This window comes from Ambystoma mexicanum, chromosome 2q, assembly GCF_040938575.1.
Source record: "Ambystoma mexicanum isolate Mex_15411 chromosome 2q, UKY_AmexF1_1, whole genome shotgun sequence".
In the NCBI taxonomy this organism is placed as follows: domain Eukaryota; kingdom Metazoa; phylum Chordata; class Amphibia; order Caudata; family Ambystomatidae; genus Ambystoma; species Ambystoma mexicanum.
Genome location: NC_090924.1, coordinates 451,391,351 through 451,409,443, shown reverse-complemented (window position 1 = coordinate 451,409,443; position 18,093 = coordinate 451,391,351). Strand labels below are relative to the sequence as shown.

General features: G+C 39.4%; 1 protein-coding gene across 1 annotated transcript in view; it reads right to left on the bottom strand.

The window, feature by feature from the left end:
• LOC138569508 (myosin-4-like) overlaps nucleotides 1–17,487 on the bottom strand; it is an 87,460-nt gene extending 69,973 nt beyond the window's left edge. The window contains exons 1-23 of the mRNA XM_069647543.1: nucleotides 17,446–17,487; nucleotides 12,314–12,529; nucleotides 12,086–12,229; nucleotides 11,368–11,524; nucleotides 11,236–11,263; nucleotides 11,016–11,133; nucleotides 10,830–10,922; nucleotides 10,678–10,741; nucleotides 10,486–10,584; nucleotides 5,969–6,072; nucleotides 5,733–5,871; nucleotides 4,085–4,203; nucleotides 3,838–3,987; nucleotides 3,579–3,749; nucleotides 3,187–3,493; nucleotides 3,009–3,091; nucleotides 2,776–2,863; nucleotides 2,564–2,681; nucleotides 1,727–1,850; nucleotides 1,503–1,639; nucleotides 1,156–1,411; nucleotides 821–1,063; nucleotides 504–680 (exon numbers count right to left, since the gene is read on the bottom strand). Of these exons, the coding sequence (XP_069503644.1) occupies nucleotides 504–680; nucleotides 821–1,063; nucleotides 1,156–1,411; nucleotides 1,503–1,639; nucleotides 1,727–1,850; nucleotides 2,564–2,681; nucleotides 2,776–2,863; nucleotides 3,009–3,091; nucleotides 3,187–3,493; nucleotides 3,579–3,749; nucleotides 3,838–3,987; nucleotides 4,085–4,203; nucleotides 5,733–5,871; nucleotides 5,969–6,072; nucleotides 10,486–10,584; nucleotides 10,678–10,741; nucleotides 10,830–10,922; nucleotides 11,016–11,133; nucleotides 11,236–11,263; nucleotides 11,368–11,524; nucleotides 12,086–12,229; nucleotides 12,314–12,514 (3,120 nt within the window). The 5' untranslated portion in view covers nucleotides 12,515–12,529; nucleotides 17,446–17,487. The remainder of the gene's footprint in view (nucleotides 1–503; nucleotides 681–820; nucleotides 1,064–1,155; nucleotides 1,412–1,502; nucleotides 1,640–1,726; nucleotides 1,851–2,563; nucleotides 2,682–2,775; nucleotides 2,864–3,008; nucleotides 3,092–3,186; nucleotides 3,494–3,578; nucleotides 3,750–3,837; nucleotides 3,988–4,084; nucleotides 4,204–5,732; nucleotides 5,872–5,968; nucleotides 6,073–10,485; nucleotides 10,585–10,677; nucleotides 10,742–10,829; nucleotides 10,923–11,015; nucleotides 11,134–11,235; nucleotides 11,264–11,367; nucleotides 11,525–12,085; nucleotides 12,230–12,313; nucleotides 12,530–17,445) is intronic.
• Nucleotides 17,488–18,093: the final 606 nt, after the last annotated feature.

Here is an 18,093-nt window from a genome sequence, read left to right as displayed (position 1 = left end):
CATTGAGTTATATAGGATGTTTTCTCAGATAGTTTCCTCGATCCCAAGATCGAAGCCTGAGGTTGCTTGAGCTTGTTTGCTCGAGAAAAAACAGATCTCTTTGATACTGAAAAATATATATGTAATTATTGTTGTAGAAAGAATACTCATTTGAAGATGCTAGATAAACTCAACTCTGTCTCTCCAGTGGTACAATGATGGAAGACTGAACTTTTCTTGCACATTCCCACAACATATTTAAGGGACTACACAAACCAGGGCCTATATGCAGGCATTTGAATCTTGATTATTACTGCATGGCCTTCAGTGAATTTGTTTAAATGTGTTTAATCTATTTGTTTCTGTCCCGGGAACTCTGAAGAAACACTGCTAAGAGATATTATAAATGCAAAATAATCAATGATGCAGTTGAATTGGCAATTCTCTGATTGGGATACATGGAGATATGCAGTCATGGATGTCCATTGTATCATAAGATGTTTGTTTGATACATGAATACTTACATCATCCACTTGCTGTTCCAGTTTGGTTTTGGATTTGGTCAGAGAGCTGACTTTGTCTTCTTCTGCCTGGAGGTCATCCAGGGTCTGCTGATGAGCCTCTTGAAGCGCTTTCTTCTCCTTGGAAACCTTTGAGATGTTTTCATCAAGAACCGCCATTTCCTCTGTCAGGTTTTTCACCTGAAAATGTCATAAGTTATGGATTTGTATTACGCATGTTGCTTTTTGGTTCATGGGAAAAATAATTTAGGTACTTTTTAAAGGATATCGTTTATAGTTTTATTGGTACATATATAATTCTCCGTAGTTCTGAGTATTACCTTGTTTTCTGTGGCATGCTTTTCCTTCTCTACTTTGGCTAGAGTGAGCTCAAGGTCATCAATATCTTTCTTCAGTTCAGAGCACTCATCCTCCAGTTTCCTATTCTTGGCGGTCAGTTCAGCATTACTTTCTTCCTCTTCTTCAAATCTTTCTGTCAGCTCCTTCACTTTAGCCTCAAGCTGAATTCTATTTTTGATGAGACCTTCACATCTTTCCTCAGCATCTGCAATGTTTTCACTTTCCTAGTGAATAATGTTATTTGAGTTAGATTATTTTTAGATATTTTCTAAAGGTTTCAAACACTGTAGAATGTCTACATTATATATTCTCTTACCGATTGAACCTGCAGTGCAAGATCATTCTTCTCCTGCAGAAGGGAAACCATTTTCTCCTCTAGTTCCTTCTTTCTTGCCTCAGATTTTGCCAGAGCTTCCTTTGTCTTTTCAAACTCGTCCTTCATGTTGGCCATCTCCTTCTCTGTTTCCACACTCTGCAGAAGAGGCTTAATCTTAAAGTAAAGCTTCATCCATGGCCAGGTTTTGACATTCATGAATGAACGGACGTTGTACTGGATGACAAGTACGGCTTCCCTGTTCAAGTTGGAAGTAGAGAACATTCAAAATAGCTTACAGTGCATCCTGCTAATATATGTTTTTATTCAGTCACAATTCCAATAAATACCTTCTTTCCATCATCTTCTTGAATTCCACTCTCATGAGGAACCCTCTACAAGCAGCCTGAGTGCGGGTGATAAGCTCTGCCAGCTTTTCATCTCTCATCTCCTCTAAAGTACCCAGAAGGCCAGCTTTGAAAAATACCTTTAAGAAGGATGCAGGAGCATTGATTATTTCTTTTACTGTGGTATTACCTTTCTACTTTCCGTAGTCGATTGCATGGTTTCCTACCTTAGTATGTCCAAATCTGTACTGGGTGTGATCAACATCAATGGAACCCAATAATGTTTCACATGCCTTCTTGCTGTCAATAAACTGTCCTTCAGGAATAGCGCTCGCATTGAGAACCTTGTACCTTTAAAGAATATGTGTTATAAGTTATTTGTTGTGCATTAACAAGTGTACAAATGTAACAATTACTTGTGAAATAAATTATATATAGGGCATCACATGTACTATCCCCTATATTCTGCCCACTTTCTATTTGTTTGCGTATATTCTTATGAAATTCAGCTTTTAATTAAAGATATCAATGTGACTTTTTGTTAAAATGACATCTACCTATGAAATCATGTCATATCAAATGCAGGAAATCATTGTTTATTTAATACTGAGCTTGAAAAACAGATGATATTCTGTTCAAATTCAGGGTTATTGCCATCTTTGGAACAGAGTTTTGAGTTTGCTAGGATATGTTTGCACAGGAGTGATACAGATCCTGCTGTTGTTGTATTTGGATGTGTGCCCGCGTTCCCTCTCTCTTAATTCGCACCAATCCCATGGCAGATCTTTGTTTTTTTTCATTAGATTACTCTCCACATACACTACAGGGCCACTTGGACATTATCTCGCCCCCTTTGAGATGGAAGTGTTGACTCTAAAAACCTCCCAGGCTCAGTACAATAACACTTGAATTCTGGTCTCTTGTGTTCCAACTTTTAACAATACCATATATTGGGATGTCAATGTTAAAACATTGTTTCTTTGTGTACATGAAACACTGAATGCTTCATTTTCTAGACTTCAAAGAAAATAGTACAAGTTTTTTTACCTCTGCAAGCTTTTTACCTCTGCTTGAAGTCACCATAGAGGATCCTGCTTGGGAACCCCTTTCTGCAAATTCTAATGCCCTCTAGCACACCATTACATCTCAGCTGGTGGATCAGTAGGTGGTTATCCATAACACCTATTAATAAAAATCACATTTAATTCAGTACAGTATTTTCAGTTTATTTTAAGAGTATTTCAATAACTGGTAGTTCATTTCAGAGATACTCTACCTGGTGTTTTTGTTTCATTAGGAATCAGACAACGCACAAAGTGGGGGTGAGTGCTCCTCAGGTTAGTCATCAGCTTGCCCAAGTTTTCCTATATTAGTACAAATGAGATTTTTCAAACTAAGTCAGAAACCTTCGCAATAATTGACCAGAAAGATACATTGTGACAAATTGGGTTGTTAGGAATTAAGTACACTACACACACACTTATATTAATAATCGTCTGTAGAACGTACTCTGAACAAAGCAGATACTGTCTGGAAGGAACCACCCTTCTTCTTCTTTCCACCTTTTCCAGAAGCTGCAGCAGCAGCAGCCTCTATAGTCAAGGAACACATGAGGAACTGCTGTTAATACAGCAATGTTTATTAAATGTGGGCATATGTTTTAGATACTTTATAGATTTGTATTTACCTGCTTCAGCAGCAGCAGCACTGTAGAGCATGGCGAGCAGTTTCACAGATGACTTCTGATAGAGCTGAATAACAGATTCATTCAATGGATCCTTGTTCTTCTCCAGCCAGCCAGAAATGTTATAGTCCACAGTGCCAGCGTAGTGCACCAAGGAGAAATGCGCTTCAGCCTTTCCTTTGCCTGGCTTGGGCTTCTCAAAGCACTTACACTTGCCAAGATGCTGGTCATACAGCTTGTTGGTGAAGGAGGTGTCTGTGGACTTGGGGAACATGCACTCCTCTTCAAGGATGGAGAAAATTCCCATGGGCTAAAATATAGAAGACATCTGTGAGCCTTGGGCATAGAATAGAAGGATATATACTCCACTAGCTGTTCTCTAGACAGTGACCCACCTTCTCAATAAGCTCAATGCATTGTGCCAGATCCATCCCGAAGTCAATGAACTCCCAGTCAATGCCTTCCTTCTTGTATTCCTCTTGTTCCAGAACGAACATGTGGTGGTTGAAGAACTGTTGCAGTTTCTCATTGGTGAAGTTGATGCACAGCTGCTCCAAGCTGTTAAACTGAACACAGATAGTTTTTTATTAGATGTGTGTATCCTCTTAAATGCCACCATTGAGCTACAATGCCTTATGAAAAACATAAATTTACATCAAAGATCTCAAAGCCTGCAATATCCAGGACACCAATGTAGTACTGCCTGGCTTGTTTGGTGTCCAGCTGTTGATTGATACGAATCACCATCCACAAGAAGAGCTTCTCATAAATAGACTTGGAGAGGGCACCAATGGAGTTATAGACCTGGTGGAAAAAAGATCACGGCTGTGAGGGGAAAGCACTATTTACTTGCATGTGAAATTATTTCTTGCAAAGCCCCTCTACTTTTTTTTATATATACCTGCTGGACAGTTTGTCCTTTGGTAACAAATTCATTGCCGACCTTCACTCGTGGGTAGCATAGCGCTTTAATCAAGTCAGCTGAGTTCAGACCCATCAGATAAGCAATTTTGTCAGCAACTAAAAGTGGAAAGGAGGTGTTAAAGAAATTACTATTACCACGTTTATGGATTAATCCCTAATTTCTGTGTTAACTTAAAGCTTTTATTCACAATTTCTTAGCATAACGCAAAACAACAAGCTGTAAGCAGGTGAGCTTGGCACACAGTTTTTTATTTTTTATTTTTCTGCATCTAAATTTTACAGGTGCAAGTCCCAGAGGAGATTTTTAGGTTAACATTGCTTTACATTCTGGTACTTGTATTCCTTCATTCAGGATGGAGGAAACAAAGCTACAATTATACTCTTTTATCTTAAAATAAAGATGTATATATTGGTCATGTGGTTTTTTAATGTGATATGTGCACTTTTCAAGTTTTCGCTATAAAATAGTCATATTTGAGCTATTTAAAACCTAACCTTCACACCTTTGAATTAGCTAGGGCTGAGAAGATATATGGTCAAATCTATATACTGTAGAGAGGGATCGCATCTCGGCTTCACCTCTCATCTAATGTGTGTGGCTCTGGGTGAATAGTTTTGATCTCATTGTGCTGCAGTTGTCAACAGTAGTACACCAGGTATGGGTTTTGTGTTGTGGGAGGTATTGAGGCAGACACCTAGTATGGGTCTTTTATGCAGGAAAGTAGAATGGCAGGTTGCAATCTCTAGCCGGCTCAGCTCGTCTTTGTACCTTAGAGCCAAGCCAGATCCTGTGGCTCAGTTCTGGCTTGCCTCTTGCCATGAATTACTTTGACTCTCTTCTATCTGCTCCATTTTTCATATTTCTGCTGAACTGTTGAGCTAAGAACAACATCATCTGAACCCGAGATTCGGATTGTCAATTCTTGGTAACAATGTTTCCTTTTATTTTCTTGGCATTTATCAAAACCAATAACCATCATTATATAGCTTCATTTATGCACAGGTTTAATTATACGTGGCAAAATTTGTTAGCATTTCTATCTACATACTTACACCATGTTAAATGATTACATTAATGTCATGAAAGAAAGATGTGGTCCAAAAAGCATTTACACGCGCACGCACGCACGCACGCACGTACGTACGCACACACACGTAACGTGCCTTGTGTACGATCACCCCATAGTTTTAAATGCACACGAAATAGAACTGAATAATTAAAGTAAAGACATTTTTGAATTTAATAGAGTCCCTACAAAAATAGAGATGCTATTGGCAATGCTTCTGAAAGCTTAATGTAGCATGGTATAGATTAGAATATGAATACTTATCCAGTCTTTGTTCATATTTAGTTTTTCTTGTTTCATTAGTGTTTTAAATTGACTTGCCTACAGTGGAATGGTTTGGAATAATCATTCATTTATAAACGTAGGATGCACTTGCCTATTTTTGCTTCTTAATGAAGAGGTGCTCTTTATTTGAAATGCAGAATGAATTGCTCCTCTTGCTCCAGTAGTAAAGTAGCTCACCTATCTGCACTTGGATATCTGCACTATCCAAATATAGTAGAGTATTGCAAGCACCACTTCCTATGCAGTAATAAGAGACCGCATTCAGAGGCTCACCGTCTGTGCCATCAGGCTCGGCCTGCTCCTCACGCTGTTTCTGCTTGAATTTCATGTTTCCGTGGTGCATTACTGCGCCAGTCATCTTGTAGATGCCGATCTTCTCATCTGCATTGAACCCCAGGATGTCAATGGCCCCCTGTAAAGCACGTGGTGGAATTAATTGCATGTTACTTTAGCTAAACTGAAAGTTCCTTTTCGTTACAAAGACGTTTGAACTTTAGCATATAACTTACATCAGTGGCCAGCAGCTCCTCTACGTCATCGATGCTCTTCACCACAATTTCTCCCTGGCTGATGGATGGGAAGTCATATGGGTTGGTGGTAATGAGAAGCATTTCTGTGGAACAGAAACAGTTCAATGATTTTATTTTATTGTAGTTTTTATTTTTTTCTATGTGAACAAGCAGCGAGGACGCTGCAAAACGTGTCGTACCGTGGTTCTCTTGTCTTATTTTTAAATGGTTAAGAAATAATAAAACTGGACATTATGAGGACTTAATTTGGGTCTGAAAGTTTTTTGCACTAGGCGTAGCCTTTATTTTGGTTGGCTGATCGGATCGAGTGCAGACCCTTTAGGGTTGCTATTCTGTAGTTTCCCTTCCATATAATATGTTTCCTGATAATTTCATATTTTAAAACATACATTACGATGTGAAAAATCAGTACACAATCTTGCATCATGAAAACATTTGTCAATATGTGTAGTTTTTGTATGTTTTACATCAGAAAGCACTAAAGCTGGAGCAAACATAGCAAACACTTTGCACCATTCCTTTTTTATTTAGGTCTGGCCGCAGTCAACCAGTGCTATTTTATTAGAATAGAAAAATAAATGTAAAAATTGCTTGTTCAGTGTGTCTCCTTCCATGAAAAAGTCCCTATGACAAGGATGAAAGCTAGAAAGGGAAGCCAGTCATTCTCCTGTCCTGTAGCTGGCAACTTAGTCCTATTGTCTCTGCATAAATCAGCTATTTGGCAGCCGTGACATCCCTCCCCCTAAGCTCACCCCATTGTCAGTGGTCGAAGTGAGCGGGAGCGGTTGGGAGCAGTGCTCCTCTACGTTTTTAAATTACATTTTACAGCTCCTATACTTTTATTTTAAAAAGAAACCGTTCCGGAACGGTTTCATTTTAAAATAACATGAAGAAAGAAGTTGAAACTTTCACGTTCAGTGCACTACACTGAACGTTCCCTTAAACAGCAGGCAAATGTGTTTGGGAGTTTGTATTGTGTGTCGGAGGGGGCAGGGCAATGGGGTTTGTGTGGAGTGGGGTAGGTTAGCATGGAACATAGTTCCACTACTTCTTTTCTTACACTTCGACCACTGCCCATTGTTCTTAATGAATGGAAGACTGAATGGGTGGGCTAATCATTAGGATTGAAAGGGCCTTTGAGTTTACTAATTTGTCTGTAGTTCTCCATCCTCCCCTTTAAATCAGTGGCATTATGGGACATGTAGTCATGATGGATAGGTCTTCTGAGTGAGTCACCATGAATTCTGGTGTAGGATCTGTGGCTATGGCTAGAAGAGGGTGGAATAGTTTGATAGTCTAAGACTTGAAAGTCAAGATAATTTGTTGCAAGAAGACTTCATCAATTGTATGCGTTATTTTGCATGCTTATGATAACAATACTACATCTCCTGCAGTGCATGGTACTGGTCTACTACAAGACCTGGTCACATAGTATGCACGTTTCATCACTGCAACCCCCACAATGCCCTGTGCAAATCTAATAGCTGACATGGAATTGGAATATGCACTTTCAACATATAGGGCCTCATTACACGGAAGGCGGTAAACCAAGGTGCAATTAGCACTTTGGTCCATGCCGGTAAATTACCGGCACCGCCTTGGAGGAAAGGGGAATTACCGCCCTATTCCAAGGTTGGCGGGGCGATAATTCCCCCTTCCACCATTGCCCTTCCCCATTCCCATTTTTGCCCCATAGGGCATAATGGGAATGGGGAAGGTGCTAATTACGGTACTGCAAATTTGCGGTGCCGTAATTAGCACCAAGGTCCCTTTGCGGGTTGGTTTTTAACGCCTGCAAAAAGCAGGCGTTAAAGTACCAACCCGCAAAGGGACCTCGTAGTAAAGCGGTAAGGGTCAACAGTCACCGGTACCATTACCGGTGACCGTTAACCTATAGTCACGTCCTTGATCAGTGCTGCAGTATTGAATGCTTTGGAGCCTAAATATGCATTTTTAAATTTTCCTTGGAAAGCAATTCTGGATACTATGCTTCAAAAACGATATCTCCCACAATGTACTGTACTATTCAACTACAAGGGATAGATAGTCTTATGAAGGCCTTTTTAGTAAGTGGGCTGAAGGGCATTCAAGGATAAGTAGTCTGATGCAGGTGCATTCAGGGAGCTTTAGCTCTTTTGGGATATCTGTACTGAGGTGGAGTGTATATGTAGGCTTCTATACTGATCTTGAGACTAGATTTCGAGATGTGCAGTCTGGTGGCAGAATTTTCCCAGGGTGAGGCAAATGTGATATGGGACACACGGTCAAGGCATGGGACTATATTGAGTGATCAACTACTTCTAAAAGTTCCATCTCTAGATGCACTAGCTGAGGAGAGGGTAGGTTCTCAGTGATGGCCACTGAGTTATGGAAACATAATTCCAGCTGCCACTTTCCTGCTATAGTTCTGGAATCTCCTAAAGCTATTCAAGCATGATTGAGGAACTTGCCACCTAGACTTGTATATCTTCACATGACTTTTCCCTCCCCAGCACTCCCACTTTACTTTACCATCACCCTGTGGGAACTTTTAGCACTAGTGGCAATTTACTTTGTGATATGTGTGATACAAATAAATAAACGTAATAAAAATGAGATGCTGTCCTTGATATACAGCACTGTACTCGGCATATGAGTTGCACCTGGTTATACCATGGCTTTATCTGGCACATAAGGCTAGACTCTGAGCATAGGCTGACTGCAGCTGAGTGTTGTTGGCTGCACCAGGGCAAACCACCACCAACGATAATCTTCATTGCTTGTGTATGATTTTCCCATAAGCTAGACATAATAGGCATACATTCATAGGAACATATTGAAAATTGCCCCAAAGAGAACAGCATGACACGGCCTCCAACTATAGGCGGCCTGTTTAACCCTAACATAAATTCTATTATGCCCTGGGGTTTTCTCTGGCCTTACAGATATGACGTGAAGCAGAGCCTTGTGTTATGGCTCCATGAGATCACTTCCTGCCTCCCTTTCAGTCGCATTGTCGGGCTCTATCTGTCCCCTTGAAATACTTCTTGAAACACTTGCAGGGATTGCTTTAAGGGTCAGGAGCATAGGGTGGGACAGTAGCAACGTACTGACAAGAAGGTCAGGCGCTAAAACAGTCACTTTACTATTCTAGCACAATAACCCGAACCGCCGTCAGTGCGAGCGTTTTTTTTTACAGTTCTGATGCTGATGGTGTCAACGTGCTGGTTTGAGAGTGCTCAATTAGCAGCGCTGTAATAACGGAATCCCTTTTTAAATGTAGGCAGTGTGTTTCATTCAGCAATGTATAAATGCATTCAGACGATGTGAATCTCAACTGGTCTGATAGGCATGCGATGTACCGTGGGGTACTTGGCCCGAGCCACTCCACTGAATAAAACTTTGAAGATAAATCGTGGAAATCGTGCTCAGATCTGCGAATTCCTTCCTTGGCAACTACATTATTCACACGGACGACTCCCCAATTGTGAGGGATCACGAGTGTAATGTAGGGTATTAGCGGAGCTGATTAAGCTTTTCAAGCTCCAAGGAAGTTACTGATTTCCTGAACCAATGGCTAACTGAGCATAACCTCCCCCCAGCTGTTGTCTTCAACGTTTGTTCCCATAGCTCATCTGTTACCACCAAAGAAGTCACAAGAACATTTTAAAAGGGTGGTCATTGTTAGCTGTATTATAAAGTACCTACTTTAATTGCGCCTGATCTTGCCCACCCTATATAAAAGGCATTATGAGGTTCTGTTTATTATCTTCTTTGTGAAACACGTCCATCCCCTCCTGACCCTCATTGGCAGTTAAGCAAAATCTTAAAAATTGAAAGTAGTGCAGCACAGACTCCTTCACAGGGTTCGGGATTGACCCTTGCGTGACATACAAATGGGACAACATTGAGTTTAGACGAGTGAAAGCACCACATTATTGTTCATAATCTTTCTGCGATTTGGCAGCATTGGGGCAGACCCCCACAACCCAATTGGCATGCTTGCAGTGTGCATCTTAAGCCACATGTTAGATGCCTGCGTTCTTTGAATTACACATTTATAGATTTCTTGCAAGTTTCCAGTTGTGCTAGTGCAAAGGGAAAGTTCAGGCATATTTTTGTGAATTGACCTCTTGGAGTGTAAATGTGTAATTAGAACCGCATTGAATAAACAATGAAAATGTCTGCACAAATCAGCTAGCTACAGAGTTTAGATGCTCTAACCTGTGGATTGCAGGCATATGACTTCCGGTCTTTACATTTTATGTATGTCCTCATTAAAACGCTAGAACTTGGAGTAACGCATTTTCGATGCCACAAATGTATGCATTTTGACCATGCATCGCTCGGATATCAATAGTAATGCCAGCACGTCAGCAAATGTGCATGTGCTGCTCTAACTGACGGAAGAAGACTATGAATGCCACATTCTTTATATTGTGCACCTGTCGCTTGTATCATGTAGTTCTTTTACACTGGGCTAAAATGTGGACATAATACATACTTAAGGGACTTACCAACAAGCTCTGGCTTTTTGTTTGTCATGATTTGATAGAAGATGTGGTAGCTCCTCTCTGCTGAGAGCTGGAATGTTACTCTGGATTTTTCCAGCAGGTCTGTAATAGGAAGTTAACATTACATTTTTTAATGAACATACAGTTACAAGCATCTCTGATATACACCTTGCAAGGCAATCAAGGGTATCTTACATGTTTCAATATCTGCGGAAGCCAGTTTTCCTGTGGTTCCAAAATGGATTCTGATAAATTTACCCTAGAGGTTAACAAAGAGGTTTCAGTGACTTCGGGTTTCTGTAAACAGGCTATGAATGCGTGTCAGTGAAGAAGTGCGAAAGACTTACAAAACGAGAGGAGTTGTCATTCCTCACGGTCTTGGCATTACCGAAGGCTTCCAGCAGCGGGTTAGCCTGTATAATTTGATCCTCCAGAGTTCCCTAGAGAAGCAATGTTGTATGCAAACTGATTAGTTGATTACACGATTGCTAATGAGCAGCATATATTAAAAATATTCTATAGAGTGTACAGACTTGCAGCTTGTTGGCCATGGCTGGGGCCTCCTTTTTCTTATCACCAGCCACTGCAATTGTTGCAAAGTACTGGATGACACGCTTGGTGTTCACAGTCTTTCCGGCACCAGATTCTCCACTAATGGTATAGAGAGGACACTTAAAAACAGTAACACAAACCCAACTCTACCCTAAGCACAATACAAGCACAATCACTTCCTATTTACAAGACTGTACTCACGTAATTAGAACAGACTGGTTTTCACGATCTGATGAGAGAAGATTGTTTTTTAGGAATAAGATTTGCTTAAAAATGTTGTTTTCTTTATGTGTTTTTGAAAATAATAATGTAGCCACCAAAGAGAAACGTTACCTGTCAACATGAACTGATAGGCATTATCAGAGATTGAGAAGATGTGAGGTGGGGCTTCCTGACGCTTCTTGCCTCTGTAGGCTGCGACCACCTCAGGGTTGTACACTGGCAACCACTTGTAGGGGTTTACAGTGGCACAGAAGAGGCCAGAGTAGGTCTGCAATTAAAGAGTATAATTAGAAATCATTGTTGCAGCAGTGACTTTGAACAGCTATTGTTCTCAAAGGGCAGAAAACGTTTCATAGGACTGTGATGTTCCTATTTTGCTTCCGGATCATAAACACATGATGAGATGTGTTTTATAGCATTTTCATTAAAAGGATTCAGAAAGTGCCATACCCTGCATTATTTAGGTGCCTGAAGATGTGATCATTTTATGGGTGCGCTTAATCATGTTTTGATTTGATGTTAACATTGGAATTTGTTTGCAGTACTTGTGTGAAGTTCCACATCTATTTAACCAGATGTGTTGCATATATTTCTGTCCCCGAACTTTTGTGAAGACATTGTAAGTAAAGTTTACAGATGGCATGTTGTAGTTAGTCTTCTATTACTTCCAAAACACATTTTATGCTACAAACTTTCATAGGAACGCCAGCAGATCAGCAGAGAGGAGTAAGCACTGTGGTATTGTTTCACATCCCCAGTCATGTTAACTCTGTGGTCTCAGAGGCCTACTGCAGTAGCTGACATGTGATGCAAGGCCTGCAATACTTACATAGATCATCCAGGCCGCGTATCGCTCAGCGAGGTTATACAGCACAGAGGGTTCATTCAGATGGGTCATTATGACCATATCTTCAATCTTGTCGTACTTGGGAGGATTCTGAGGGTAGACCTGAGTGTCTTTGACAGTCACAGTCTGAAAAGAAACAAACACGGAAAACGTTATCATCCAGTTATATGCACTTGTTTTTGTTGTCATTCACTCAGATTTGTTCATTACCCTTCCATCATCTGTCTTCACAGTGACTTTGCCGTTCTCACGCGCTGTGATGGTTCCTTTGACGTAAAGCTCTTTTTCATCATCTACGTAGCAGGTGTTCTTGGCATCAAAGGGCTTGTTCTGGGCTTCCAGACGTTCCTTGTCAGTCTTACGCAGGTATTGCGCAGCCTCCCCAAACACCGCCATTTCTGAGTCCCCCATGACTGCAGAGTGTTACTATGAAGATAGCAAAGAGGTTTTAAACTCCAAAATACATTTTCTCTGCATTGTTTACATGACTCTGGGATGATTCACCTCCCCAAACGACTCTATTTCTGAGTCCCCCATTACTGTGAATATAATAAAGAGGCTTGTTTTAAACTCCCAAAAATATTTTCTGTGTATACGGACATATTTTTCAGGTCATGCTTTCAGTCTGCCGATGTGATTCACAAGTTCAATGGCATGCCCATCGATCTTCAATCCTTTCATGGAAGGGAGATTTCTGAACTCAAAGCCAATTAAAAAAAAAAAATCAATGAGCTACGTTCTTATGTTGCTACAGTATAGTTGTTTTCAATACTGTTGTATAAAAGTAATTTATCTTTCAACGATTGAGCTCTATAGTATTTTATCACTCATTGGGCCTCATTCTGATTTTGATTCTGATTTTGGTGGTGAGGGAAAAAATGAGCAATGGAATTACCACCAGTGTACCATCACTTTACTCCATTGTAGAATTTCGAGTTTAGTAGTGAATAGGAGGATTTACCCCCAGCACATGGCTAGAGATAAGTACTCCACTTTACTTTCAAAAATCGTCAGATTTGCTGAGTCGAAATAACCACTTTACACTCCAAAATGGGAATTAACACATTTTTACCGCCACTCCTAACTCTGCAGTAAATATGCACTACAAATGATCACAGTGAACAAGCTCCAAAAGAATTACCACCAAACTTCTAATCAGGCCCATTTTGTGTTGTTCCAATGAAAGCTATTGCTACTCACCTCATTGTGGTTAACTAAATACGGCTGCCCGTTCCTTTCATTCGTTGTTTGTATTTGACTCAATTACATTCAATCTCTTAGACATTACATCGAATTTACACAATTAATATCCTATTACACAAGTAATGATGACACAAAATACGAACTACCCCAATATGGATAATCAGGTGGTAAGGTTAAAAGGAATCCAATCTCCGCTCAGGATATAATATTGCTAGAGTATCCTGACTTCCCACATAGATAAAAAGGTTTAATCCCATTAAATACAAAACAAATCATTTCTCAGTATCTTTCCATGTCTGCTTAATTGTTAAAAGGCCTGACATACTATCCACTAAGAAGGTTCAACCAAAATTCATATAATCATATTCGGAACGTATCTATTAGATGTATCAACATTTTGTTTTAAACCTGTAAATATTATTGCTAGATGTTTCATTTTGTATCAGATCTTTAAGTAACGTGCACTTGCGCTGGTATGCCGGGTCTGCTTGCAAGGAATGGACTCATAGCTGGCAGTTTCCTCTCTTCGTTTTTGGCTCATATGTTTTCCATAAATACACTTACTTAAACGAAATGTATCCTTAAGGATAGTGTAGATGGAAAATGTTTATGAAAACAAATCAGCCGCAGTGATTTGTCGTTATGCCCCCATTTTGTATAATTCTAGCATCTATATTTGCGAAAAGGGGGAATGTTCTGTGTGCTTTATTTGCAATGTGTTACCTCTGTTGTCAATATAATGAAAATAGCCCAGGTTTACGAAGAATTACAAAACAGTGTGTGTTTTGTCCTACTTTTAGGTTTCAAGTTTGTTCCTATTTTGTTTAAGTATTTTAATGATTGTTGTCACTTGCAATGGTGTGAATGTTAGTGCTGTTTTTTTATGACATTACTTTTCTTCCTGCATTTTTAGATGCACTCGACAAATTGCTTAAGGGTTTTTCTCTTTTGATTTCCTGTTTTTCTAGTTTCTTGGTATTTACAATAATCAAATATTATATATCACCCCTAAATATGATTTGAACTTTACAATTTAACACCAATTAATAACGTCAATTTCCTTATGGGACAAAAGTACACTGCATGTGCTATAAGAAGTGATGTCACATTACAGTATTTCCTTTAAAGGCAATGCACAAGGCTGGGAAATCAAGTTGCATACGACTGCTGCAACCTGCCTTTCACGTTCAGGAAAAAGCTATGAAGCAGCTTTTGAGCAGCATGTAAGCTACCAAATAAGAATAATACATTCAATAATAAAGTAGAGATAAGAGGCACCAGTCCAGACCGTGTGAAAAGTATATAGTTTACAACATGTATACTAAAATAATGCTACAAGGAAAGAAATGAGTGCTAGATAGATAGACCTTCACCTAGCTAGTAAAATTGCTAGGACAATGACACACACAATTATGCTATAAAATTCGAGAAAAACCTATGATTATGTCTGTGTGAGGGTATGAAAACTTTTGCAGCCAGAACCAGACTTTCAACGTTTTGTTGTGACATTGGACACGCCTACACATCAAATTCAATTCCTTACAGATCCAACTTAATCCTTCACCCTTCCAAGGACTGTAAATTAAGAACTATTACTTTGGGCAAATACAACAGCGTTTATTACAGTGCTTCGAATCGTGAAGAATCCATCATGAAGCACTATACAAAAACCTGATTTAAGTATTACTATTTTATTGGGGCAACTTAAGATATTACATTGGTGCTGTTAATATAATAATAATAATAATAATAGGACCTTTTACGAAATTGAATAATGGACTCTTTGAGAGTTTAAAATGGTTTCCTGACTTTGATTTGGGAAAGGGTTTTAATGTGGTGAAGGGAGCCTTCTCTAGAAGACTGGAAAGATGGGGCTGAGTAATAGTTATGCTCCCGTGGCCACATTCACCCATGTTTATAAGAAGCCTCAGCCATACATTTTGTTGTGCCCGCTCTAGCAGTGCGTTGTTTGCAGCTTTTAATGCACACAAACCAACTTCCATTGCAAGCCTCACACGGGCCAGATGGAAATTGACTAGTGAGTTACGGTATTGTAGAATGTGCCAGCTACCAGAAAAGAAAGAGACAGTGAAACACATGTTTACTGAGTGCCCGATATTGGGCTTGTGTTGTGGCAACTTTGGGTAACCAGGTTTACGATCTCGATTCCATTAAATCTCAAGAAATTTGGATCTACTGCCTTAACACAAACTCAGTAGCTATGCACATCGCACTTTATCGTATCTAGCTATATGTACGGAAGCATTATTTTTAGGGTTGTAAGGACATTTGAATTTGGCACTTGTGTACGTGCTTGGAGTTTTTAAGTACTGTCCAGTATGACATTATGTGTTTAGATGTTATTGTTTTAGGGTTGTTTTTAAATATTTATGTATGTATATTGTTGTTATTGTGGTTCTAAAACTATTGAATGGATTGAAGATTGATGTATGTATGCATGTATTTAATTATGGGTAAAGTTTGAATTCAAACTATATGACATTAAATAAATAAGTAATATTATAATAATGCTAAATGACAATAGCAGGATTTTATACAGTGGTTCCGTCAGGGTGCCTCCCACTTCCAATGGCCTAATTTTAAAGTACCACCTAATTGTGAGTTGGGCTTGAATGCGATAATTACAGCAATGTGTACATAGAAAGAACTGCTTTGTATGAACTTGTGTTGTTTACCCTTTCCAGTGCTGGGTTCTAAATTGCTGGGAGCTATTAAGCTCCTTGTTCTACCCTAGGAGAGCTTGGCTAGTTTACATCTAACATTGACCAGGAGCTACTTTTGGCTTCACATGCCACCTGGTGCCTGAGTGTTTGGAATGTAAATAAATAAGAATTAGCACACATTTAAATATAATGAATCATAAATAAAGGGCAAAAGGTAAGTGTGCATCTCACATGAAAGTTAGGTTTGCAGTGTACGATCTATTCGCGCTTGGCTCCCGAGCGGTTGCTCCTGCTTACTGGGTGATGCCTGACACCCAGGAGCTGGTTATTGCTCCTGCTCATTGAATCTTAATTTCAAACCCTACTGTACTTTATAGGCACCCCAGTCAATAAATATTCCTTGTGTATCCAACTCATAATTAAGTGGTATTTTGAAAAGAAGTGGTGTTTAAAATATCATACTCACAATAAGGCCGTTAGAATATAATATTCGGGGATCCTCTTACCGAGTGTAACGTTACACATGTCATTGAACTGTGAACGGTGAAAGACTTGCTGACATCCTGCTGTCATCACAACATTTCAGACTGCATGTGGTGAAGTCCCTGCATTTTACAATGTAAAATGACCTTCCTAGTATTTCTGTTTACACTCCCTACCCACCCTATTTTATTTCCAGAATAAAAGCTTTAATATGCAGTCCTCTAAGAGCAAAGCTAAGCAAGTCATTAGAAATGCTTTTCAGTGCTACAGCAAGGCCCTGCGAGCCAGAAGGAGTATGGGGATTTCCAATATACATATTGTATGAAATGTGAGGAAGAAAAGCATTTGAAAACGGTGAAAAATAAGTAATCTATGTGTACACCATTCAGTGGGATACTTTGTAAACCCAGTTGGGGATATCTGACCTCTTTTACGCACACGTTAAATGATTGAGGTACATTGTTGGCAGTGAATGAGTTTATTCTGTTCTTTAATGCTTTTCTGTGGATTTTGTTCTTATTTTAGAAATATCAAAAGAAATAATGCGATGTGCAGGTTTTGGAATGAGTTAAGTGCTACATCAGGAAACGTGTGAGTGTGTTCATGTCAGTCTCTGAATACACTGGTCTATAACCTGATTACATTGTTCATAGACTGCATATGTTATTGTACGGGGCATCTTCTAGAAAATTCAACTTTCCTACTACATGCAAATATTCCCAATGTTTGTTCATTCCAAACATCGCTGCACTTGTTTAGGAGCTGCCTTACACATGATTTGATTTCGGCGTAGAGACGCCAGAGGGGTTTTCTGGTCTGAACAAAACAAATGCAGTTTAAGGCAAAATTATATAGGTGCACAACCAGAAGTACCCTTGTATTTAGTACATTCCTTATGACAATTGGCATCCCTGCTTGCAGGAGTACAAAGCTATTTGTTCTAACCACCACCCATATGCCACCAATCCTTACCTTGCACTTCCACTCCTAAGAATATATCTCTGACCAGGCCACTGTGAAAAGGAACAACGTGACAGAGAGAAATAAATAATCTTGTGATTGCTTCTTAAACATGTTGGGCCTGATTTACAAAAACACGTTTAAATGGAAAAACCCCATTGAAAAAGGCTTTGTAAACCAGACCCTTTGTGCTTGTGCAAGATTTGTTTAAAAATTATGAACACATAATCTGAAGGTATTCTATTTTACTTGTGTGTATGTATCTCAGCGAGCTTAATCTCGGCATATTTACATTTTTAACTAGCAACGTGTCAGGTTATAAAACACAGCATATTGGTGTTCTGGAAAAGGCCATGTTCTGATGAAAAATAACATGGTTTCATAAAAAATGCTATAATTTTTACTTAATCACATAATGTTTTTTAATCGAGACATCACAAGACACCATAACCAAGCAGCAATGCTAGATTTCCATTACTTACCGACAACCTGGACACACGGGAGCCACCAGCCTTTCTTATATAGGATGGCCGCCTGCTTGTTCAGCATTAGTGCCCTCCCTCTTAAGGACGGACGCTCAGCCAAGTTAGTTTGATTAGCTGGCAGAAACCCAGCACCACTATATTCGCTCTGAACACTAAATATAACTGTCATGATTGT